Raw genomic sequence first — 26,079 nt, 5'->3', positions numbered from 1 at the left:
GGCACATTGGCGGCGTCCTCAACGTCGTATCTCTGTTGGGACTTTGTGTGTGGAGACACGGTTTGGTCCTGTTGGGGAACGTAGCATGCAATTTTAAAAAATCCTATGCTCACGCAAGATCTATCTAGGAGATGCATAGCAATGAGAGGGGGAGAGTGTGTCCACGTACCCTCATAGACCGAAAGCGGAAGCGTTTGACAACGCGGTTGATGTAGTCGAACTTCTTCTCGTTCCAACCGATCAAGCACCGAACATACAGCACCTCCGAGTTCTGCACACGTTCAGCTCGATGACGTCCCTCGAACTCTTGATCCAACAAAGTGTCGAGGGAGAGTTCCGTCAGCACAAAGGCGTGGTGATGGTGATGGTGAAGTAATCCGCGCAGGGCTTCGCCTAAGCACTACGTGAATATGGCCGGAGGCGTAAACTGTGGAGGGGGCGCCGCACACGGCTAACAATTGTTGGTCTGTGTTCTAGGCGCCCCCTCCCCATGTATATATAGGTGGGAGAGGGAGGGGAGCAGCCTTGGGGCGCCCAAGTAGGAGGAATCCTACTTGGGGGCCTCCTCCAATTCGGCCTCCCCTTTCCTTATCTCCGGAGGGGGAAGGAAAGAGGGGAGAGGGGAAAGGAAGGGGAATCCTATTCCCTCTATTTCCTTTCCTCCTCCCCTTTTCCTTTCCTCCTCCCCTTTTCCTTTCTCCACTTAGATCGGCCCATATGAGGGTGCACCAACCCACAAGGGGCTGGTCTGTCCCGCCCTAGGCCCAATAAGGCCCATTGTTGGGAATCGTAGCATAATTTTAAAATTTTCCTACGCTCACCAAGATGCATCTATGGAGTATACTAGCAACGAGGGGAAAGGAGTGCATCTACATACCCTTGTAGATCGCGAGCGGAAGCGTTCCAATGAACGTGGATGACGGAGTCATACTCGCCGTGATCCAAATCACCGATGACCGAGTGCCGAACGGACGGCACCTCCGCGTTCAACACACGTACGGTGCGGCAACGTCTCCTCCTTCTTGATCCAGCAAGGGGAAGGAGAGGTTGATGGAGATCCAGCAGCACGACGGCGTGGTGGTGGATGTAGCGGGTCTCGGCAGGGCTTCGTCGAGCTTCTACGAGAGGGAGAGGTGTAGCAGGGGAGGAGGGAGGCGCCCAAGGCTGTGATGATACTGCCCTCCCTCCCCCCCCTTTATATAGGCCCCCTGGGAGGGGGGGCGCCGGCCACAACCCATCTAGGGCAAGGGGCGGCGGCCAAGGGGGGAACTTGCCCCCCAAGGCAAGTGGGGCGCCCCCCACCCTAGGGTTTCCAACCCTAGGCGCAGGGGGAAGGCCCATGGGGGGCGCCCCAGCCCACCAGGGGCTGGTTACCCTCCCACTTCAGCCCATGGGGCCCTCCGGGATAGGTGGCCCCACCCGGTGGTCCCGGTACAATACCGGTAACCCCCGAAACTTTCCCGGTGGCCGAAACTTGACTTCCTATATATAATTCTTCACCTCCGGACCATTCCGGAACTCCTCGTGACGTCCGGGATCTCATCCGGGACTCCGAACAACTTTCGGGTTTCCGCATACACATATCTCTACAACCCTAGCGTCACCGAACCTTAAGTGTGTAGACCCTACGGGTTCGGGAGACATGCAGACATGACCGAGACGCCTCTCCGGTCAATAACCAACAGCGGGATCTGGATACCCATGTTGGCTCCCACATGTTCCACGATGATCTCATCGGATGAACCATGGTGTCGAGGATTCAATCAATCCCGTATGCAATTCCCTTTGTCAATCGGTATGTTACTTGCCCGAGATTCGATCGTCGGTATCCCAATACCTTGTTCAATCTCGTTACCGGCAAGTCTCTTTACTCGTACCGCAATGCATGATCCCGTGACTAACGCCTTAGTCACATTGAGCTCATTATGATGATGCATTACCGAGTGGGCCCAGAGATACCTCTCCGTCACACGGAGTGACAAATCCCAGTCTCGATCCGTGCCAACCCAACAGACACTTTCGGAGATACCCGTAGTGCACCTTTATAGTCACCCAGTTACGTTGTGACGTTTGGCACACCCAAAGCACTCCTACGGTATCCGGGAGTTGCACGATCTCATGGTCTAAGGAAAAGATACTTGACATTGGAAAAGCTCTAGCAAACGAAACTACACGATCTTTTATGCTATGCTTAGGATTGGGTCTTGTCCATCACATCATTCTCCTAATGATGTGATCCCGTTATCAATGACATCCAATGTCCATAGTCAGGAAACCATGACTATCTGTTGATCAACGAGCTAGTCAACTAGAGGCTTACTAGGGACACGTTGTGGTCTATGTATTCACACATGTATTACGATTTCCGGACAATACAATTATAGCATGAACAATAGACAATTACCATGAACAAAGAAATATAATAATAACCATTTATTATTGCCTCTAGGGCATATTTCCAACAGTCTCCCACTTGCACTAGAGTCAATAATCTAGTTACATTGTGATGAATCGAACACCCATTGCGTCCTGGTGTTGATCATGTTTTGCTCTAGGGAGAGGTTTAGTCAACGGATCTGCTACATTCAGGTCCGTATGTACTTTACAAATATCTATGTCTCCATTTTGAACACTTTCACGAATGGAGTTGAAGCGACGCTTGATATGCCTGGTCTTCCTGTGAAACCTGGGCTCCTTCGCAAGGGAAATAGCTCTAGTGTTGTCACAGAAGAGAGTCATCGGGCCCGACGCATTGGGAATCACCCCTAGGTCGGTAATGAACTCCTTCATCCAGACTGCTTCCTGTGCTGCCTCCGAGGCTGCCATGTACTCCGCTTCACATGTAGATCCCGCCACGACGCTTTGCTTGCAACTGCACCAGCTTACTGCTCCTCCATTCAAAATATACACGTATCCGGTCTGTGACTTCGAGTCATCCAGATCTGTGTCGAAGCTAGCGTCGACGTAACCCTTTACGATGAGCTCTTCGTCACCTCCATAAACGAGAAACATATCCTTAGTCCTCTTCAGGTACTTCAGGATATTCTTGACCGCTGTCCAGTGTTCCATGCCGGGATTACTTTGGTACCTTCCTACCAAACTTACGGCAAGGTTTACATCAGGTTTGGTACACAGCATGGCATACATAATAGACCCTATGGCCGAGGCATAGGGGATGACACTCATCTTTTCTCTATCTTCTGCCGTGGTCGGGCATTGAGCCGTGCTCAATTGCACACCTTGCAATACAGGCAAGAACCCTTCTTGGACTAATCCATATTGAACTTCTTCAATATCTTGTCAAGGTATGTACTCTGTGAAAGACCAATGAGGCGTCTTGATCTATCTCTATAGATCTTGATGCCTAATATATAAGCAGCTTCTCCAAGGTCCTTCATTGAAAAACACTTATTCAAATAGGCCTTTATACTCTCCAAGAATTCTATATCATTTCCCATCAACAGTACGTCATCCACATATAATATGAGAAATGCTACAGAGCTCCCACTCACTTTCTTGTAAACACAGGCTTCTCCATAAGTCTGTGTAAACCCAAACGCTTTGATCATCTCATCAAAGCGAATGTTCCAACTCCGAGATGCTTGCACCAGCCCATAGATTGAGCGCTGGAGCTTGCACACTTTGTTAGCATTCTTAGGATCGACAAAACCTTCCGGCTGCATCATATACAACTCTTCCTTAAGGAAGCCGTTAAGGAATGCCTTTTTGACGTCCATCTGCCATATCTCATAATCATAGTATGCGACAATTGCTAACATGATTCGGACGGACTTCAGCTTCGCTATGGGTGAGAAAGTCTCATCGTAGTCAACCCCTTGAACTTGTCGATAACCCTTAGCGACAAGTCGAGCTTTGTAGATGGTCACATTACCATCCACGTCCGTCTTCTTCTTAAAGATCCATTTGTTTTCTATGGCTCGACGATCATCGGGCAAGTCAGTCAAAGTCCATACTTCGTTTTCATACATGGATCCTATCTCGGATTTCATGGCTTCTAGCCATTTGTCGGAATCCGGGCCCGCCATCGCTTCTTCATAGTTCGAAGGTTCACCATTGTCTAACAACATGATTTCCAGGACAGGGTTGCCGTACCACTCTGGTGCGGAACGTGTCCTTGTGGACCTACGAAGTTCAGTAGTAACTTGATCCGAAGCTTCATGATCATCATCATTAACTTCCTCCCCAGTCGGTGTAGGCACCACGGGAACATTTTCCCGCGCTGCGCTACTTTCCGGTTCGGAAGGGGTGACTATCACCTCATCAAGTTCCACTTTCCTCCCACTCAATTCTTTCGAGAGAAACTCCTTCTCCAAAAAGGACCCGTTCTTGGCAACGAAGATCTTGCCTTCGGATCTGAGGTAGAAGGTATACCCAATAGTTTCCTTAGGGTATCCTATGAAGACGCATTTTTCCGACTTGGGTTCGAGCTTTTCAGGTTGAAGTTTCTTGACATAAGCATCGCATCCCCAAACTTTTAGAAACGACAGCTTAGGTTTCTTCCCAAACCATAATTCATACGGTGTCGTCTCAACGGATTTCGACGGAGCCCTATTTAAAGTGAATGCGGCAGTCTCTAAAGCATAGCCCCAAAATGAGAGCGGTAAATCGGTAAGAGACATCATAGATCGCACCATATCCAATAGAGTGCGATTACGACGTTCGGACACACCATTTCTATGAGGTGTTCTAGGCGGCGTGAGTTGTGAAACTATTCTACATTTCCTTAAGTGTGTACCAAATTCGTGACTTAAATATTCTCCACCACGATCTGATCGTAAGAATTTTAGTTTCCTGTCACGTTGATTCTCAACTTCACTCTGAAATTCCTTGAACTTTTCAAAGGTTTAAGACTTGTGTTTCATTAGGTAGACATACCCATATCTACTTAAATCATCAGTGAGAGTGAGAACATAACGATATCCTCCGCGAGCCTCAATACTCATTGGACCACACACATCGGTATGTATGATTTCCAATAAGTTGGTTGCTCGCTCCATTGTTCCGGAGAACGGAGTCTTGGTCATCTTACCCATGAGGCATGGTTCGCACGTGTCAAATGATTCGTAATCAAGAGACTCCAAAAGTCCATCTGCATGGAGCTTCTTCATGCGCTTGACACCAATGTGACCAAGGCGGCAGTGCCACAAGTATGTGGGACTATCGTTATCAACTTTACATCTTTTGGTATTCACACTATGAACATGTGTAACATCACGTTCGAGATTCATCAAAAATAAACCATTGACCAGCGGGGCATGACCATAAAACATATCTCTCAAATAAATAGAACAACCATTATTCTCGGATTTAAATGAGTAGCCATCTCGAATTAAACAAGATCTAGATACAATGTTCATGCTCAAAGCTGGCACTAAATAACAATTATTGAGGTTTAAAACTAATCCCGTGGGTAGATGCAGAGGTAGCGTGCCGACGGCGATCACATCGACCTTGGAACCATTCCCGACGCGCATCGTCACCTCGTCCTTCGCCAGTCTCCGTTTATTCCGTAGTTCCTGTTTTGAGTTACAAATATGAGCAACCGCACCGGTATCAAATACCCAGGAGCTACTACGAGTACTGGTAAGGTACACATCAATTACATGTATATCACATATACCTTTGGTGTTGCCGGCCTTCTTCTTGTCCGCTAAGTATTTGGGGCAGTTCCGCTTCCAGTGACCACTTCCCTTGCAATAAAAGCACTCAGTCTCAGGCTTGGGTCCATTCTTTGACTTCTTCCCAGTAACTGGTTTACCGGGCGCGGCAACTCCCTTGCCGTCCTTCTTGAAGTTCTTCTTACCCTTGCCCTTCTTGAACTTAGTGGTTTTATTCACCATCAACACTTGATGTTCTTTTCTGATCTCTACCTCAGCTGATTTCAGCATTGAATATACCTCAGGAATGGTCTTTTCCATCCCCTGCATATTGAAGTTCATCACAAAGCTCTTGTAGCTTGGTGGAAGCGACTGGAGGATTCTGTCAATGACCGCGTCATCCGGGAGATTGACTCCCAGCTGAGACAAGCGGTTATGCAACCCAGACATTCTGAGTATGTGCTCACTAACAGAACTATTCTCCTCCATTTTACAGCTGAAGAACTTGTCGGAGACATCATATCTCTCGACCCGGGCATGAGCTTGGAAAACCAATTTCAGCTCCTCGAACATCTCATATGCTCCATGTTTCTCAAAACGCTTTTGGAGACCCGGTTCTAAGCTGTAAAGCATGCCGCACTGAACGAGGGAGTAATCATCAGCACGCTGCTGCCAAGCGTTCATAACGTCTTGGTTTTCTGGGATTGGTGCTTCACCTAGCGGTGCTTCTAAGACATAATCTTTCTTGGCTACTATGAGGATGATCCTCAGGTTCCGGACCCAGTCTGAATAGTTGCTGCCATCATCTTTCAGCTTGGTTTTCTCTAAGAATGCGTTGAAATTGAGGACAACGTTGGCCATTTGATCTACAAGACATAGTGTAAAGATTTTAGACTAAGTTCATGATAATTAAGTTCATATAATCGAATTATTTAATGAACTCCCACTTAGATAGACATCCCTCTAGTCATCTAAGTGAAACATGATCCGAGTTTAACTAGGCCGTGTCCGATCATCACGTGAGACGGACTAGTCAAGATCGGTGAACATCTCCATGTTGATCGTATCTTCTATACGACTCATGCTCGACCTTTCGGTCCTCCGTGTTCCGAGGCCATGTCTGTACATGCTAGGCTCGTCAAGTCAACCTAAGTGTATTGCGTGTGTTCCGAGGCCATGTCTGTACATGCTAGGCTCGTCAACACCCGTTGTATTCGAACGTTAGAATCTGTCACACCCGATCATCACGTGGTGCTTCGAAACAACGAACCTTCGCAACGGTGCACAGTTAGGGGGAACACTTTTCTTGAAATTATCATAAGGGATCATCTTACTTACTACCGTCGTTCTAAGCAAATAAGATGCAAAAACATGATAAACATCACATGCAATCAAATAGTGACATGATATGGCCAATATCATTATGCTCCTTTGATCTCCATCTTCGGGGCACCATGATCATCTTCGTCACCGGCATGACACCATGATCTCCATCATCATGATCTCCATCATTGTGTCTTCATGAAGTCGTCACGCCAACGATTACTTCTACTTCTATGGCTAACGCGTTTAGCAACAAAGTAAAGTAAATTACATGGCGTTATTCAATGACACGCAGGTCATACAAAATAATAAAGACAACTCCTATGGCTCCTGCCGGTTGTCATACTCATCGACATGCAAGTCGTGATTCCTATTACAAGAATATGATCAATCTCATACATCACATATATCATTCATCACATCTTCTGGCCATATCACATCACATAGCACTTGCTGCAAAAACAAGTTAGACGTCCTCTAATTGTTGTTGCAAGTTTTTACGTGGTTTGTAGGTTTCTAGCAAGAACGTTTTCTTACCTACGTATGACCACAACGTGATTTGCCAATTTCTATTTACCCTTCATAAGGACCCTTTTCATCGAATCCGTTCCGACTAAAGTAGGAGAGACAGACACCCGCTAGCCACCTTATGCAACTAGTGCATGTCAATCGGTGGAACCTGTCTCACGTAAGCGTACGTGTAAGGTCGGTCCGGGCCGCTTCATCCTACAATGCCGCCGAAACAAGAAAAGACTAGTAGCGGCAAAAAGAATTGGCAAACTCAACGCCCACAACTGCTTTGTGTTCTACTCGTGCATAGTAACTACGCATAGGCCTGGCTCATGATGCCACTGTTGGGAATCATAGCATAATTTTAAAATTTTCCTACGCTCACCAAGATGCATCTATGGAGTATACTAGCAACGAGGGGAAAGGAGTGCATCTACATACCCTTGTAGATCACGAGCGGAAGCGTTCCAATGAACGTGGATGACGGAGTCGTACTCGCCGTGATCCAAATCACCGATGACCGAGTGCCGAACGGACGGCACCTCCGCGTTCAACACACGTACGGTGCAGCGACGTCTCCTCCTTCTTGATCCGGCAAGGGGAAGGAGAGGTTGATGGAGATCCAGCAGCACGACGGCGTGGTGGTGGATGTAGCAGGTCTCGGCAGGGCTTCGCCGACCTTCTGCGAGAGGGAGAGGTGTAGCAGGGGAGGAGGGAGGCGCCCAAGGCTGTGATGATACTGCCCTCCCTCCCCCCCTTTATATAGGCCCCCTGGGAGGGGGGCGCCGGCCACAACCCATCTAGGGCAAGGGGCGGCGGCCAAGGGGGGAATTTGCCCCCCAAGGCAAGTGGGGCGCCCCCCCACCCTAGGGTTTCCAACCCTAGGCGCAGGGGGAAGGCCCATGGGGGGCGCCCCAGCCCACTAGGGGCTGGTTACCCTCCCACTTCAGCCCATGGGGCCCTCCGGGATAGGTGGCCCCACCCGGTGGACCCCCGGGACCCTTCCGGTGGTCCCGGTACAATACCGGTAACCCCCGAAACTTTCCCGGTGGCCGAAACTTGACTTCCTATATATAATTCTTCACCTCCGGAACTCCTCGTGACGTCCGGGATCTCATCCGGGACTCCGAACAACTTTCGGGTTTCTGCATACACATATCTCTACAACCCTAGCGTCACCGAACCTTAAGTGTGTAGACCCTACGGGTTCGGGAGACATGCAGACATGACCGAGACGCCTCTCCGGTCAATAACCAACAGCGGGATCTGGATACCCATGTTGGCTCCCACATGTTCCACGATGATCTCATCGGATGAACCACGGTGTCGAGGATTCAATCAATCCCGTATGCAATTCCCTTTGTCAATCGGTATGTTACTTGCCCGAGATTCGATCGTCGGTATCCCAATACCTTGTTCAATCTCGTTACCGGCAAGTCTCTTTACTCGTACCGCAATGCATGATCCCGTGACTAACGCCTTAGTCACATTGAGCTCATTATGATGATGCATTACCGAGTGGGCCCAGAGATACCTCTCCGTCACACGGAGTGACAAATCCCAGTCTCGATCCGTGCCAACCCAACAGACACTTTCGGAGATACCCGTAGTGCACCTTTATAGTCACCCAGTTACGTTGTGACGTTTGGCACACCCAAAGCACTCCTACGGTATCCGGGAGTTGCACGATCTCATGGTCTAAGGAAAAGATACTTGACATTGGAAAAGCTCTAGCAAACGAAACTACACGATCTTTTATGCTATGCTTAGGATTGGGTCTTGTCCATCACATCATTCTCCTAATGATGTGATCCCGTTATCAATGACATCCAATGTCCATAGTCAGGAAGCCATGACTATCTGTTGATCGACGAGCTAGTCAACTAGAGGCTTACTAGGGACACGTTGTGGTCTATGTATTCACACATGTATTACGATTTCCGGACAATACAATTATAGCATGAACAATAGACAATTACCATGAACAAAGAAATATAATAATAACCATTCATTATTGCCTCTAGGGCATATTTCCAACTCCCATATCTTTGCCGGGGGGGGGGGGGGGGGGTGCCCGGAACCCCTTCCGGTGACCCGATACCCCCGGAACACTTCTGGTGTCCGAATACTATCGTCCTATATATGAATCTTTACCTCTCGACCATTTCGAGACTCCTCGTCATGTCCGTGATCTCATCCGGGACTCTGAACAACATTCGGTCACCAAGTTACATAACTCATATAATACAAAATCATCATCGAACGTTAAGCGTGCAGACCCTACGGGTTCGAGAACTATGTAGACATGACCGAGACACCTCTCCGATCAATAACCAACAACGGAACCTAGATGCTCATATTGGTTCCCACATATTCTACGAAGATCTTTATAGGTCGTACCGTAATGACAACATACGTTATTCCCTTTGTCATCGGTATGTTACTTGCCCGAGATTCGATCGTCGGTATCTTCATACCTAGTTCAATCTCGTTACCGGCAAGTGAAAGAACATGCGGTGCCCCCATGTTTGGTTTTGGTAATTGATGACAATCTCTATGGACTAATGGTTGCCCTGAGTTATATTTGAAGGGTTTGTCCATAGGCTTTTCTTGGAGTCCATTTGTTGGTTTCAAGGAGAGTTTGTGATGACCAAGGTGCTATTAAGGAATTATCCAAAGATTGGTCTTACATCATCCAAATGAATAGAGTTGGAAAGATTCAAGGTTGATCAAGACTAAGTACAGAGAGTGTTTCAAGTTGATCAACACATAAAGCGTAGAAGATGTACCGAGAGGGATCAAGCGATCCAATGGTATGGTAAGCATTGTCAATTACGCTTTGTGTACTAACCCATGGTCTTTGTGAGAGCTCTATGTGGGGTTAGGTTATCTTCCATGGGCTTGCGTCAAGAGGAAGATCACATACAACCCATGGAGGATGACATCAAATCAAGGTTGTGGTGTGCAAGTTCAAGTGATGCATCACGAAGAGATCAAGTGCTTGAAGCTTGCCGTCCATTGTGGTGACAATGGACTTGTGAAGATGTGCCAAAGAGTGGCTCACCCATAGTGGAGTATGGGGGAGCAATCTACTAGTCTTCACCGAGCCAACGAAATCAAGAAAGGTGGTCCAACTTCAGGAAGTCAAGATCGTCTACATCTAGCTCAAGTGGACTTTGTGCAAGGCAAAGGTTTGCCCTTGATAGGTTCTCTATTTTACCGGTCTCATGGTGGTAGTTTGGAGACCGGGTTATAGGATCGATTGTCGTACTATCAAGGGGGGCTCTTGATGAGTAGCTTGATCGTATCGTTCGTAGAGAGCTCAAACCATTGCATCCTTGCATCATCTTTCTTGGTTCTTGTTTGGTTCTCTTTGTGTGTCTTAGAGCTTATGGTCATCTTCTTGACAAGCTCAAGTTCATCGAAAACGGAGTTCACATGCTTCTTCTATTGCGTTTTCGGTGTTGGAGGTTTTACCGGTCTTTTTTGAGGAAGGGTTCTCACCATTTTCTTTTGGGACTTTTCTAATTTGCTTATTATTGTTATTTCTATCAAGATTGTGTTAGCCCTTGTCGCTAGCTTTCCAACATACTTGGTTTCGTTGAATTCGGAGTCCGTTTGCAGAAGTTGTGGCAGTTTTGGTGTTCTGAAAAGGCTGCAGCGGTACTACCGCGGACAGGAGCGGATGTAATTTTTTACTACCGCTCCAGAGCGGTACTACCGCGGCTACTACAGCGGTAGTACCGCTCCGGACCAAAAACTCGTCCCAAGTCCATCGGAAGTAGGCACGGATGTATTTTTTTAGTACCGCTCGCAAGCAGTAGTACCACTACCCCTAGCGGTAGTACCGCTACACCTAGCGGTAGTACCGTGAGGACAAGCGGTAGTACCGCTCTGACGGTTTTTCTGGCCTTTTGCCTCCTCGTTGTTGTTTTTCAAAGGGCTACTGCCGCCCTAGCGGTAGTACCGCTCGGTGCGGGGTGTGAGCATAACGGTTGGATTTCCCCCCACCTATAAAAGGGGGGCTTCTTCCCCAATGAACCTTATCCTTTGAGCTCGTGTTCTTCCCCCATTGTTGACCTTCTTCAAGCTTGCTAACTCTCAATCCCTTCATGGATTCTTGCTAGTTTTTGAGGGAAAAGAGAGAGGAGATCTAGATCCACATTTCCACCAATCACTTTCTCCTCTATGTGAGGGGAACCCCTTGGATCTAGATCTTGGAGTTCTTGGTGTTCTCCTTCTTGTTCTTCCTCTTATTTTCCTCCCTAGCATTAGTTGTTTCGGTGGGATTTGAGAGAGAAGGACTTGGGCACTCCGTGTGCCCTTGCCATTGCATTTGGTGCATCGGTTTGAGTTCTCCACGTGATACATGGAAGTTACAAGTTGAGAAGCTTATTACTCTTGGGTGCTTGGTACCCTTGAGCTTGTTCCTCTTGGGTGCTTGGGCGCCCTAGACGGTTGGTGGTGTTTGAAGCTCAATCATTGTGGTGTAAAGCTCCGGGCAAGCGTCCGGGTCTCCAATTAGGTTGTGGAGATCGCCCCGAGCAATTTGACGGGTTCCGATGACCGCCCCCAAGGGTTGCCAAAGTGTACGGGTTCGGTGACCGCCCCCAAGGGTTGGTATTTGTACAGGTTCGGTGACCGCCCTCAAGGGTCCCTTAGTGGAATCACGGCATCTTGCATTGTGCGAGGGCGTGAGGAGATTACGGTGGCCCTAGTGGCTTCTTGGGGAGCATTGTGCCTCCACACCGCTCCAAACGGAGATTAGCATCCGCAAGGGTGTGAACTTCGGGATACATCGTCGCCTCCGCGTGCCTCGGTTATCTCTTACCCGAGCCCTTTACTTATGCACTTTACTCTGTGATAGCCATATTGTTTCTTGTCATATATCATGCTATCACCTAGTAGTTTATCTTGTTTAGCATAAGTTGTTGGTGCACATAGGTAAGCCTAGTTGTTGTAGGTTTTGTGCTTGACAAATTAACCGCTAGGTTTATTCCGCATTTGTTCAAGCCTAAACCGTAATTATTTTAAGGCGCCTATTCACCCCCCTCTAGGCGACATCCACGATCTTTCAACAAGTCTCTTTACTCGTTCCGTAATGCATCATCCTGCAGCTAACTCATTAGTCACATTGCTTGCAAGGCTTATTATGATGTGCATTACCGAGAGGGCCCAGAGATACCTCTCCGATACTCGATGTGACAAATCCTAATCTCGATCTATGCCAACCCAACAAACACCTTCGGAGATACCTGTAGAGCATCTTTATAATCACCCAGTTACGTTGTGACGTTTGATAGCACACAAGGTGTTCCTCCGGTATTCGGGAGTTGCATAATCTCATAGTCAAAGGAATATGTATAAGTCATGAAGAAAGCAATAGCAATAAAACTTAATGATCATTATGCTAAGCCAATGGATGGGTCTTGTCCATCACATCATTCTCCTAATGATGTGATCCCGTTCATCAAATGACAACACATGTCAATGGTCAGGAAACTTAACCATCTTTGATTAACGAGCTAGTCTAGTAGAGGCATATTAGGGACACTTTGTCTTGTCTATGTATTCACACATGTATCAAGTTTCCGGTTAATACAATTCTAGCATGAATAATAAACACTTATCATGATATAAGGAAATATAAATAACAACTTTATTATTGACTCTAGGGCATATTTCCTTCAGGTCCTTATTACCCTCCTCCGGCGTTCGCGGTTGTCCTCTTTTGGTACGTTGTGACACTATGTACGCTCGTCTCCGGTGTCTCCAAGATGGTGTCTCCCTTAGATCGGAGCAAGTTCTGTCGTCGGCCTGCCACTTCCTCTTAGGCACTTAGAGTGGATGGTGCGTCGTCAAGCGATGTTCTACGAAAGATGGTGGTCTTCGGAGGTGTCCAGCGTCAGTCGAGACGCGATGTGTGTCAGCTGAGGATAGGCTCTTTTGTGTTGTAGTTTGCTTTGCAGTGTTATCCTTCTATGCACTTGATCGAGAGTGGTGTGGTGTGTGCTACGCTCGTTGTTCGCAACGAGTGGTAGTTTCTTATAATTTCAATTCTGCTTTCTATAAAGCTATAGTACGCCTAGACATACTCTTGAAAAAAAACTTTTTCTAAACCAGTTTTTATACGGTCGTGAACCGTAGCACTTAACCGGCCTGGTGGAGTAAATTGCTCAAAACCACCACATTTGTGGCTAGGGTACTGCAAAACTACCTATTTTGTCAAAAATCACGAAAGACCACCACTTTTGTGGCGAGTGAATAAAGAAACGCACTAAACGAGCTGTGAGCCGCGACTAAGTGAAAATCTAACATTTAGGGCCCACCTGTCGGATCCACGTGGCCATGGCAAATGGCCGAGGTCAGACGGCCGTTACCACCACTCGTTAAGCTCACCGCCTCACACTCTTCACCTTCCCTCGCTCTCATTCCCCTCTGTTTCCTCCCTTGCGCGTGAAACCATGGCGACCGCTCCAAACTCCGGTGATGTTGAGGGTGGTGGCGACGACGGTTCCAGATCCGGCCGGGATCACGGGCGGAACCTTCTTGGCATCGACTTCGGGTCATCTTCGTCAGATGAGGATGGCCCGCCCTCGCCATGCCACGTGCACAGGGCGTGTGTAGAGGCGGCGGCAGCAGCGCCGCTACAACAGGTGGCTCCAGATCCATGGACGATGAAGGCAAGGAAGGCTAATCCGACGGGGATGAGCCGCCATCTCCGTGTCGCGTGCACAAGGCGTGTACGGAGGTGGCGGTGCGGGCACAAGTGGCTGCACCAGTCCTCCCTACTAACGTCGGCAACGAGGCCCCAACATACGGCCTCTCTGTGGTTATCTCTTTGATTTATTTCCTGCATTTTATGGTTTGATTTAGGCTCTGAATCTAGTTCTCATTTAGGTTAATTTAGGGTTTCATTTAGCCTCTGAATATAGTTATGATTAGAGTTTGTCTACAGATGACAACCTACAGATTAGGGGTCATTTAGCCTATGAATGTAGTTCTCACTTAGGATTACTGTTAAATTACAGATGACAACCTACAATGTATTTATTGTCTGAGTAGTTCTTGTTTGTGTTTCAGGTCATTTTGCCTCTGAATTGTAGAATGCAGTTCATTTAGTCTCTGCTCATTGAGTTGTTTTAGTTCTATACAAGATGGAACTTACTTCCTTTGTTTTTACCCCTCTCATAAATTTAGGTTATACTTACATGTACTTTTAATTGGTATTGTAGGTTGAAGTATGAGCAGTGGGACATTCACATTGAATTTTAAGGGAGGGAATTCATCAGGACTAAGATGTTTTGGAAAGACATAAGATATTTCAATCTTATGTCTGCGCTGCTTGAGAAGGGCTACATTTTTTCAGACTGTATGTATTACATGAATAGTGATGGGATAGGATTGGATGGTTTTAAACTATTGGGCAAGGTGGATGAAATGTTGAGGCAATACCAGGATAGCAAGAGGATCAGATTGGCAGCTACCGAGGGCAAGAGGTAGCAGGCAATTGTAGTCTCTCCATCAAAGAATGGCAAGAGAAAGGCAGCACCAATAGAGATATCTGATGAAGACACACCATTGTTCCTCCTGTAGTATTTGCAGTCAATGAAGAAGGTTTGGCCCACAAGGGATTTGGTGAGTATGTTGGATCTAGTTTGGCAGGCATAGATGCTTGCTTACTCTTGGGCACACAACAAAGTGTAAATTATGAGCCCATCTAAACAAGGCCACCTCCCCAGCCAGAAGCTTTTGATGAGTACCAAAACTTCCAGAAAAGAAGACAGTGGCAATTATTCAGACATGGAACTAGATCCAAAAAGTGCAGATAGGGGAGAGTATGTACCTGGTACATAAATTACAAATGATAACTCTTGTGAAGATAGTGCTGATCCGCAGTCAACTATAGCAGATATGAAGAAGAAGGCTGCAGTGCACTGTGAGGGTGACACTGACCAGAGGACATTTATGATGTTCCTGAGAAGCGGGAAGAGGAAGACCACACTGAACAAGCTGCAAATAAAGATGAACAACAACATTTCAGTGAAGAGGGAGCATTGCAGCAGCTTGTGCTGAAGATTGTAAAGAGAGTAGGGCCAACAACAAGATCACACTCATCAACAAATGATCCAATTATGGCCAGAGCATTATACTTTTAACATCCTAATTTCCGACTAATTCTATCTGTCAACTAAGAAGTAATCAATTCATATATTTCACAAAATCACTAAAACAACAAAGCAATATAATTCGTACACTTTAACACCCAATTGCAGTGCTCACTTACCTTTTTTGCACAGCCTAGAAACCTCCTGCGCTATCAGTGGATTCACATGCCACCGAATTTTCACAGGGGGCTCGATGCTCACAACGTGCAACATGATTCAGACCCAGGCCGCTCCATTATGTGCACTCCATGGTCGCAGGTGGCTAAACATAAGGAAAATGGCTTCAATTTCTATCGGGAACAGAAATTCCCCTTTGTCCCTCGAACCCTAACCCTAGATGTTGTTGAAAGGAGCAGATGCTAACCTGGCCTGTCACAAAATCAACGTCAGACGACGAGTCAGAATCATCATCCCAAGAACCCATTTTGCCCTCCCATCGGCGGCACAAAGCTGGTGGCGGCGGCGGCAGCTGCGGGGCGAGAGTGGAACGGGTAGAGGAGGGAGCGGTTGGATGAATGCCCTCCTGCATGCGACGAAGACTTAACAAGCTGTGGTAACGGCCGTCTGGCCTCAGCCGTTTGCCATGGCCATGTGGTTCCGACAGGTGGGCCCGAAATGTCAGATTTTCACTTAGTCACGGCTCACAGCTCGTTTAGTGCATTTTGTTATTCACTTGCCATAGAAGCGGCGGTCTTTCGTGATTTTTGGCAAAAAAAAATATAGTTTTGAGGTACCCTAGCCATAAACGTGGTGGTTTTGAGCAATTTACTCGTCCGGGTGTGACGGTAGGTTTCTCGGCTTACCAATTCGCATCCGACCACTACGACCCGAGGTCAAGGCGCAGCCGCGCAACGAAGGGTGTGACGCGAGCACGCAGAACCGTGTCGTGTTTCGCATCCGTTTCCGTTTGGACGGACCCCATGTTCCAGAAATAGACCTCACATTGTACTGTAGAGTATGGACCGTAGGCTTACTCAGAGCTTTTTTTTTGAGAATTTTTGCATTCATATCACGAATCAGTACAAAGAAGTTGACCCTTACAAGCACACTAAAACGCAAACACAAAGGACCACAAACACCTAGAGTACCCTAAGACAACCATAACACAAGAAGATCTCCGGAGCCCTGTGTCATCATCCCTGAATCTTGAGAGACGCTGCTTCCTCCTTTCTTGACACCAGCGCTGAGAGGGCATGGACATCAATCAAACACACCTGCAACAGCCGTCGCCATCTTTGGCTTTGAGTACCGCGAAAAGTGTCCATTCCGGAAGGAAGAGAACTCGAGTCATCCGACCGGTCCAGCACCGCGGTCGGGCCATCCGCCCGGACAAAGCAGAATCTCCCACCAGCATCAGTGCAGAGGAAGGAGAAGAACATCACGCCACACCTCTTTGTTTGATTTTTCCTCGTCTTTATAATCTAACTTTTTGCAAACATGTTACTGTTGCGAAGGTATTTACCTTGGAGTTTAATTGTATTAGGTTCAGAAGATGTTTACATGGGGAGACTCTTGATATGTGGAATAAGTTACTTGATATGTGTGGTCAGGTGATTTTGTCGGATAAGCCTGAGAAAGTTAAATAGTTACTCACAAACTACGGTAGCTTTTCCGTTAAATCTCTGTATCACTATCTTATAGCTAGACAAGTTGCTTTCCCTTTTAAAAAACTATGGAGGATGAAGATGCCTCTTAAAGTTAAGGCATTCTCTTGGTTAGTAATCAAAAATAGGATTCTGACCAAGGATAATCTAAGTAAAAAAGGCTGGAAAGGTGCTAAGTTTTGTGAATTTTATGACTGTGAAGAGAGTGTGAATCATTTATTTTTCTCTTGTTCCTTAGCTAAGTTCCTGTGGAATATTGTGGGATGTGCTCTAGGGAACCAGAGAGCTCCAATGTCTTTTTTCAACCTATGTCAGAACTGGTTGTCTAGCTATACTGGCAAAGATAGAGTAGTTGTTTTATTGGGTACTGCTGCCCTCTTGTGGTCTATATGGAAAATAAGGAACAAATCCTGTTTTCAAAGTGTTATGCCTAGATATCCTACTGACATTATCTTTCTTGTTTGTTCCCTACTTGACTTTTGGAAAAATCTGCAGAAAAGAGGGGTGCAAAGCATACTTCATCAGGTGTCTAGGCGTATCGTGAGGGTGACTCGTGATATCTTCAGAGGAGGGCATGGTTTGGCGCCGCATGTGAGAAGGATTTTGTGAAGCTAGCCGCTGGAAATGCTTGCTGGCTTCAAAGCATTTATGTCAATTTGGTTATCGTCCTTTAGTCTGTTGATACCTTTGTAGCTAGCGTAGCAGTAGGCCCTTTCATGGCTAGTTTTGGACAGATTGAAGCCTCCTGATGTGGTGATATATATCAGTGGTGTGATGATTAGGCTGGAGCATCCTGGTATGGCTTCTAGATCAGTGATGTAATGTTGGTTTGATGCCTTGTAAACAACTCCATTTTCATAATGAAATGGGGGGCCGTGTGGCCCCTTCGATCGAAAAAAAAACAGCAGCAGCAAATCATACAAACAAGGAAGAAGAAGGGTCTTCGTCTCCCTGCATCCATCGCCCATCTGAGGACCCAACGGTCAGTGTCGATGGACCTCCAGCCACCATAGCCCGCGACCTTGAGGAGATCCGGGGATCCCCAACCCCGCTGGCTCCTAGACGAAGACAAAAGCCTCGCCTGACCACGAACGGAGCCCGGAGAAACTTATTCCAACGCGACACCACCGCAAAGGCCCCGGCAGCGTCTCCCTCAACCCTAACCCTACCACACACCCACCTAGCGAACAGACCCAAGGTTCCCCCACCCTCCCGTCGCCGGAGCGGCCGATGGAGAGAGAGGGAACCGGCGGCGCCTCCCTTGATCGCCTCGTGCGATCCTACTTTTCGGGGGCGGTCGGAGGGTTCCTGGATGTGGTCTCGTTTGCTCAGAGCTTATTAACGCGGCTAAGCATCGTAGAGCCGTCGCTACCCCGAAATACGTACCTATCCACTCCACCGTTTCCGTCCATTTCTAGTCGCCGATCGCTGCCCGCCTACGCACGCAGCCGCAGTCGCAGTCGCGCTGCTGTAATTGCACGCGCCCGCGTCAGCGTACCTGTGGATGTGGAGGTACCTGACCGGAACGCCGGGGCAGCCAACGGACGCGCTACGTGCGTACGCGGGACGGCAGAACGCACATGGCGCGGCGGCCCCGCCCGGGTCGCTGCGAGCGGGGAGAGATTCCACGCGCACGAACCCGTCTGGTTTCTCACCGCGCCCGCGCGTCCTGGGGGCGTTTGAACCGTCGCCCCACCAACACTTGCCACTGCTCGCTGGTGGTGGTGGTCCGGTGGTCGTCCCGCGGCTACTAATCAGCCCGGCGGCGGCACGGTGGTGCGTTGTTTCTGGCCAGAATCAACCCTAGCAGCTGGTGCGGTGCGCCTAAACGGCTGCGTTTGTCGTCGGTCGCTGCGTCTGCGCGCACGAGTTTCCTGCTACTCGTCCTCGGTTCTAGATACGATGGGTGGTTACGTAGCCTGGTAGGAGCACCTCTATCTTTGACGCTGGACCCGTGTGGAGTTGAAGTTGGACGTGCCGCTACTGCCGTCGTAGCCCCGTTTGTATGGAACATAAGATTACACACGGTAGGTTTCCATTTCGTACAAAAAACGCCTCGCATTTTCAAAAATAAACTCGAAAAGCAGGGGAAGGCCAGCAGACCATCCGCACGAGCGCAACAAACCCACGCCTCGCATTTGCAAAAAAGATCGAGTGAAATGCAATATAGTAGTAGGTTCTAAAAGTGTTTGAGGGTTTTTTTTTCCCGCAAAAAAAAGTGTTTGAGGTTTAATTCAGTTTTAAGAAACTAGCCAAGGATTGCTAAGTGGGTCATGGAATTCCGAAAATGCACATTTGGATCGTATTTGTGAGTACGTGATCGGCGGCGGGTCATATCCGCAGCTGACCCAAGTGTGTCAAGTTGACTATCATTCCAAAGAACACCCTAGAAAATGACACACACAGAGAGACATGACTTTTATACATTTGCCAAAAAAAGTACCAAGTGAAAGGTGCCACACGTGTTGCAGGAAGCAGTCCCGCCTTGACGTTTTTCACAACTAAAGTTGCCATCCGAAAAGAAAAGGCACGCTGAAACCTATCATCCGAAAATAAAGTTGCCATGTTTGACAACGAAACTTGCCATCCTCGCGTCACTAAACTTGCCATGAAAAAACTTTCGAGTTGCTATGTATTCGTGCCGCATGTGTGACACTCATCAGGGTCAAAAAGTATTACCAAAACAGAGAACGACATTTAATGTGACTCAATCAAAAAGAAAAAAAACTACCCTTACTAGTACTATTTCCTATGGCTATATATACCTTTTATGTTCTTTTCCTTCTAGTAATAATTACTTTCATATGGTTTACTCAGCCTAATAAATATAAGTAAGGAAATGAAAGAAAACAAAACAAAACAAAAGGAAAAGTCGGAAGCGCAGGGGGTCACGCCGCTGCCACCGCGGGCGCCAGTGGGACGTTGCGGACTTGGACAAACTGCTGACGCCCGCCTCCCCGCTCCATGAATGAACCGCAGGCCAGGGCCGGGGGTCGCTTTCGTCTGCTCTTTCCTCGGCGTCCTCGCCCTCTCGGCGCCCGCCACCACCACCATCCGGGGAAGGAAAGCCCAGCCCCGAATCCACTAGCCCCCCTCCCCTATTAGTACCCCGCTCCCACCAAGAATCTCCCCCAACTCCTCCCTCCCCGGTCTCCGGCCAGTCCATCCACCGAATCCGCCGGACGCGCTGAGCCTCCCCCGACCTCTCCGAACCCGCCGGGCAGTCCAGGTAAAGATCCACGGCCGGCCACCCACCGGTCTGAATCTTGCGAGGGGATCTTTCGGCTGAAGATATTTTCTTTTCTTTTCTTTTCTTGGGTCGTTTGTTTTCCCCCGCATTCCGGTTACCGGAATTCGATCCACGTTCTCTACTGTCGGTGCTGGCCGCATCTGTCTCTCCCCCTCTAGATCCACGCGCGGCTGTTACTACATGTGTGGTGACCTGATTCCCGATGGGTGTTGCCGTGTTGCCGAGGGTTGGGGATCTGGTTCTTCCTCTGGCGCAGGGGTTTCAGTCGCCGGGCCTTTTCTTTCCTACACGGTACATGGCGTGCCTGGTTCTTTCTGCGGTTAGCGTCGATGGTTCGTCGAAGAAACTGGGGACGGCTGTGTGCCTGCGGTGGCATTGTTTTCCCAAAGAAGATGAACTGGTAGCATCGTCGCAGCGCAATTCACTTCCGATTCTTCTTATGTAGTACTGCTATAAGAATATCATTTTTCTTTTCGGGAGCAGTATAATATCGTTGGGGGAAAGCAGGGCCCCTTGTTTAGTTGTTTCCAAGTTCTGCACTCGCTTCTTGTGCGTGCGCGCCGTATCTGCCATACTTTATCATGCTTCATGTTTCTTGTTACTTGGTGTACTGCTGCACTGTGCTGGCATAGTGCTGCACAGTGTTAATTTCAGAAAAGATGGTGAATTGGTGAACTGTAAGCAATGGTAACGGGAATTTTGTGCAGTCATGGGATATGCATATGAAGTTCTTTCGCCAATATTGCTTGCTATTATTGTAAAAATCACCTAGTCGGAAAAATACCATGCAAGGTGTCATTTTCATGTGGCACCAGGCCCCCATGTCATCCTCGCTTTGAATGATTTTCCAGTTTCAACATGGTATTGAGATGATTTTTTCTGTCAAATGTGCCCACAATTTGTGGTTGGTAATGCGATATGAACTCTGTTTCGTTCATTTCCAGTCTAGATAGAAATATTTCTTTTCAGGCAATTATACTTATTGACTTTGCATCAAGAATCTCAATGAACTGCTTCCAGCATGCTTTTATTGGAGAATGACTTAGGTGTTGTAGTTCAATAATGGGGATGGCTATGGTACTTGGTTCTAAAAGATACTTTTAAACCACCACTTTAAATTTTCAACTTCCCCCACTCACACTTGTAGAACGAGTGGTAGACTGCTGGTCCAAGAGTCTTGGTAAGGTGTGTAAACTAAAATTGTCTACCATGATGTGCAGGATGGACTGCAGGATGGACGGATGTGCAATTGGTTCTAACGGTTCTGGCAGCAAGTCATGCGGGCCGCTGTCGGACTACCGCATTCCAGACTACATACTAAAGCCGGACTCTGAACGGGTCATCGTTGATAATGCACCATCTTGTCCCGTGGTAGTCTTCATCAACTCTAGAAGCGGTGGCCAACTTGGAAGTGGTTTGATCAAATCATACCGGGAAGTTCTCAATGAAGCACAGGTACCCGGCCTAGCAGTTGCACAAGCTGTGATGCTGAAACAGTGCATTCCATTGATCTATTGGTCCACAGTAGCTATTTAAATCTTGTTTGATTGCTGGGGTGATTTACATCATTCACCTTTTCACAGGTTTTTGATCTCTCTGAAGAGTCCCCTGACAAGGTGCTGCACAGGTTGTATGCCAACTTCCAAAGGCTCAAGTCCAACGGTGACCTTCTTGCTATTCAAATAGAGAAGAGCCTGAGACTAATTGTGAGCGTCCTACCTTTATAATCTTAAGTGCAAAAGAATGTCCTTTTGCCTTTCTGTTTCTTTTTTTTAACCAAGGAACTTTCAAACAGGTTGCTGGTGGTGATGGCACGGCAAGTTGGCTGCTTGGAGTAGTTAGTGATCTTAAGCTTACACACTCACCCCCTGTCGCTACTGTGCCTCTGGGAACCGGAAACAACCTTCCTTTTTCATTTGGATGGGTAATGCTAGTGCCTAATTTTTGTTATGACTTACAAGCACATACTCTCTTAATGTGTGATGAATACGTCTCTTTATGCACTTCATGTTTGCTGTTACTGGAACATTCATGTGTTCCCGACAAACAAAAGAACATACCAGTACCACAAGTTAATTTTCTTGTTTGGCTGTTCCATGAGGAATGCAACTTTTCGTTTTAACGTAACACGGTTGTCAGTTTCCTTTGACATGTTATTTTTACCTGGTCTGTGTACAGTGCAAGGCCTGAATTTTCTCTACCTTGCTTCCTCAGTTCACCAAGGAATTAAGTTTTTGATATTCATTTTAACTTGAACTGCAGGGAAAGAAGAACCCAGCTACTGACCAAGAGGCAGTGAAATCCTTCCTTGGGCTAGTGAAAGAAGCAAGAGAAATGAGCATTGATAGGTATTGTCTCACCTATAATTGTGCTTCTGGAAAGAAACTATCATTCTGATTACCGTGCACATCTTGGCACCAACGGTTATTTCACATACTATTTCTCTATTCCAGTTGTTGTCCCAGTCAGTTTAATGCATGAGAAACATGTTCTCTGTTCTGCTTATGACAGAAAAACTCAATCTAGATGCACTTTACTGTTTCAGTTGGCATATCATCATGAGGATGCGAGTTCCACAGGAAGGTCCATGTGATCCTATTGCTCCCTTAGAGCTGCCTCATTCACTGCACGCGTTCCACCGTGTAACTGGCTCTGATGAGCTCAATGTGGTAGGACATATTTCTGCTGCTACCATTTATTGTTAATCCTTCGATTACTAATATAATTGTACCAATGGACTATCACTTATAAATGCCATTTATACACTGAAAAGTCGAAATGTCATGAGTTTATTAACCAATTATGTCTTTGTTCAGGAGGGTTACCACACATTCCGTGGAGGATTTTGGAATTACTTTAGTATGGGTAAGAGTTGCTCTGCTTACTGCTTAGCTTATATTTCAGACAAAGGCTGCGTACCATTTCAGATGATAAACATTTTTCACAACTATATTTGTAACTACCATAGTACATGTCTCAGTGTCCAATTATGGGATACATTTTCTATTAAATATGTACATGTGTCCTGATTTTGAACCATGCAAGAAATTATGAACATGACCATGACTTTATACACTACAGGAATGGATGCTCAAGTGTCGTATGGGTTCCACTCTGAAAGGAAGAAAAATCCAGAGAAGTTCAAAAACCAGCTATCGAATCAGGTATTTTTTGGTGTGTTTGTGCGGGAAACAATTTTCTTTTATCCTTTCCTTTGGTTGGTAATTCAGACATCAGAATTGCTAGCCCGCCTGCGTGATGTATGGATGTATGATGAATCTTGCAATGCATTTGTGTATGCAGGGTACATATGCTAAGCTTGGACTTAAACAAGGATGGTTTGCTCCTTCTCTAACCCATTCCTCTTCAAGGTAATTTATCACTAATGCAGCCATTGTGCTTCTGATCTTGCTTATATTATCTTTGTTTTCCAATTATTAGCATTTTGATGTGTTATTAAGCCATCAAAGTACAGTATCTATCAATTTAGATCTGTAGGTAGAACCCTAATAACCTCGCCATCAGCTAAGAGTTCTTATATACCTTGACCTCAGACATGTATATGACATCTCGAGCTCGCATTTTCAGGAACATTTCGCAACTTGCAAAGGTGAAGATCATGAAAAGACCTGGTGGCAAATGGGAAGAGCTTAAAATCCCCAGCAGGTAAATAAATTCTTATTGCCTTTTGGCAGTATCAGCAGTATTTGTGCACAGTCAGGCAATTTCAGCAGTATTTGTGTAGAGTCAGGCAATTTTCATTTTGTACATCTTAAATGTCTGCGCTTGCAATCAATTTGCCACCTGCTAATTTCTTCTTGTTGAGGTGGCAATACTTGAAATTCTGGTTATCATTATTTGTAAGAATTGGATTACAGCCAGTGACAAAAAATAATATCAACAAACTTTCTCTTGTTTCAGTATTCGATCGATTATCTGCCTCAATTTGCCAAGTTTCTCGGGAGGATTCAATCCCTGGGGAACCCCTGGGACGAGGAAGAAACAAGACGTAAGATCCCCTTCTTGCACAGAGTCGCCTTGTTCGTTGTCATATTTAATGACTTGCTTCTGCAGAAATTAACAAGCTTACCTGGCAATATATGCAGAGGGACCTGACTGCACCTTATGTTGATGATGGACTCATTGAGGTTGTCGGCTTCCGTGATGCCTGGCATGGTCTCGTTTTGCTGGCCCCTAATGGACACGGAACTCGTCTAGCGCAGGTGAAATACCTCGGTTCTTTCACCACTCGGTACACTGCAGATTCATGGTCGCTGACTGACTGACTGACTGTCTGACATCAATGGCAATTTCACTGTCCAGGCTCATAGGATCCGGTTCGAGTTCCACAAAGGAGCAGCAGACCACACGTTCATGAGGGTCGACGGTGAGCCATGGAAGCAGCCACTCCCCAGCAACGACGAGACTGTCGTCGTCGAGATCTCCCATCTCCGTCAGGTCACCATGCTCGCCAACGGCCACTGCAAGTCGAAGAGCGTCGAGGAACCCCTGACCCCGTCAAGCCACGGGCATGAGAACGACGACAGCGACAGCCTGGAGGATGAAGACGAGTGGAAGGAGGGAAGGAAGAAGTTTGGCGCTGCGGACACCTTCAAGTTACCTGATGAGGTCGACATTGCGCATCTTAGCTGAGTGATTAGTCGAGGTTCCCGCGACTTGTTGATATGGTTGAGATTTCAGAATGCTCGCTACTGCTGGCAGTGATTATTCCCCTTTGTTATGGTGTTAATTTCGGAGCTTAAATAGTAGCCTTGTGTATACCGGCAATATTGACTAACCGCAAAAATGGCAAGTGTTCTTTTGTTGGAAGCGTATAGTGGTACCTCTCAAGTCTGAATCGTCTATTCAGCTGCACTGTGACGAGGTGCGGCAATTCAGATTACACTGCTTAGGCAGTCAGGTTCAGTCTGCAGTTGTTTTAATGTTTTTTCTTTTCTTTTGCGGGGCAGTCTGTAGTTGTAAATCCGCAAGAAATTTTTTAGCACTCTATAATTTTTCTGCAAAGAGTTCTTTTTGTATATTTAATTAAAAAAAATCTGTCGGCTCAAATCTCTTGCAAGAATTAATTCTTTGTTGCTGAAGCAACGGAACAAAATTTGTTTGCGGCGTTTTGAGACTCTTGTCAAAGAGGCCCACAATTCACCGCAGTTCCAAAACGCAACCTTTAAAAGAAAAACTGGTTAAAATAGAGGGGAGATGCCCTTATTGCTTTTTTTAGTCTTTTTTTTTAACATTAATACAGACACAAGCGCTCATACACGCGCATACACTCACCTCTATGAGACCTTCGAAATACTGAGACGACATATCATCTTGAGATTTACGAAGTCACCGTAGGCGCCTCGTCGTCGACGGGAACATCTCCCACCGAAAGCGCATTGCCGGAAATCCTGAAATAAATCTAGAAATAATGCGAGCACTAGGACTTGAACGTTGGTGGGCCGGGGATACCACTGTCCCTCTAACCATCCAACCACATATTAGTTCGCATTGCTTTTTTTAGTTAAAAAGGAAAATATGAGACAACAAAGTTCCAGCCGACACTCAAAACGCGTCCGGCTGTGAGACGCCACTGGGCTAGCAGC

General features: G+C 46.9%; 1 protein-coding gene across 1 annotated transcript; it reads left to right on the top strand.

Moving 5' to 3' along the window:
- Nucleotides 1-20,074: 20,074 nt before the first annotated feature.
- Nucleotides 20,075-25,303, top strand: LOC109771590 (diacylglycerol kinase 1). Its single transcript, XM_020330286.3, has 13 exons — nt 20,075-20,452; nt 21,694-21,928; nt 22,057-22,179; nt 22,269-22,397; nt 22,736-22,821; nt 23,019-23,142; nt 23,290-23,338; nt 23,555-23,637; nt 23,777-23,844; nt 24,062-24,139; nt 24,395-24,482; nt 24,580-24,696; nt 24,797-25,303. Exons 2-13 carry the CDS (start codon nt 21,695-21,697, stop codon nt 25,124-25,126), a joined length of 1,509 nt encoding a protein of 502 aa, XP_020185875.1. The 5' UTR covers nt 20,075-20,452; nt 21,694; the 3' UTR covers nt 25,127-25,303.
- Nucleotides 25,304-26,079: the final 776 nt, after the last annotated feature.

The sequence above is a fragment of the Aegilops tauschii genome, chromosome 2 (genome assembly GCF_002575655.3).
Source record: "Aegilops tauschii subsp. strangulata cultivar AL8/78 chromosome 2, Aet v6.0, whole genome shotgun sequence".
In the NCBI taxonomy this organism is placed as follows: domain Eukaryota; kingdom Viridiplantae; phylum Streptophyta; class Magnoliopsida; order Poales; family Poaceae; genus Aegilops; species Aegilops tauschii.
Note: the sequence above shows the minus strand (reverse complement) of the source record. Positions and strands in the feature narration are given on the sequence as shown.

Excerpts from the sequence above, each read along its gene's own strand:
- LOC109771590 (XM_020330286.3), top strand. The coding sequence starts at position 21,695 with ATGGACTGCAGGATGGACGGATGTGCAATTGGTTCTAACGGTTCTGGC. Across the intron at positions 21,929-22,056 it reads AAGTTCTCAATGAAGCACAG|GTTTTTGATCTCTCTGAAGA; the intron begins GTACCCGGCCTA and ends ACCTTTTCACAG. Across the intron at positions 22,822-23,018 it reads AGAGAAATGAGCATTGATAG|TTGGCATATCATCATGAGGA; the intron begins GTATTGTCTCAC and ends TTACTGTTTCAG.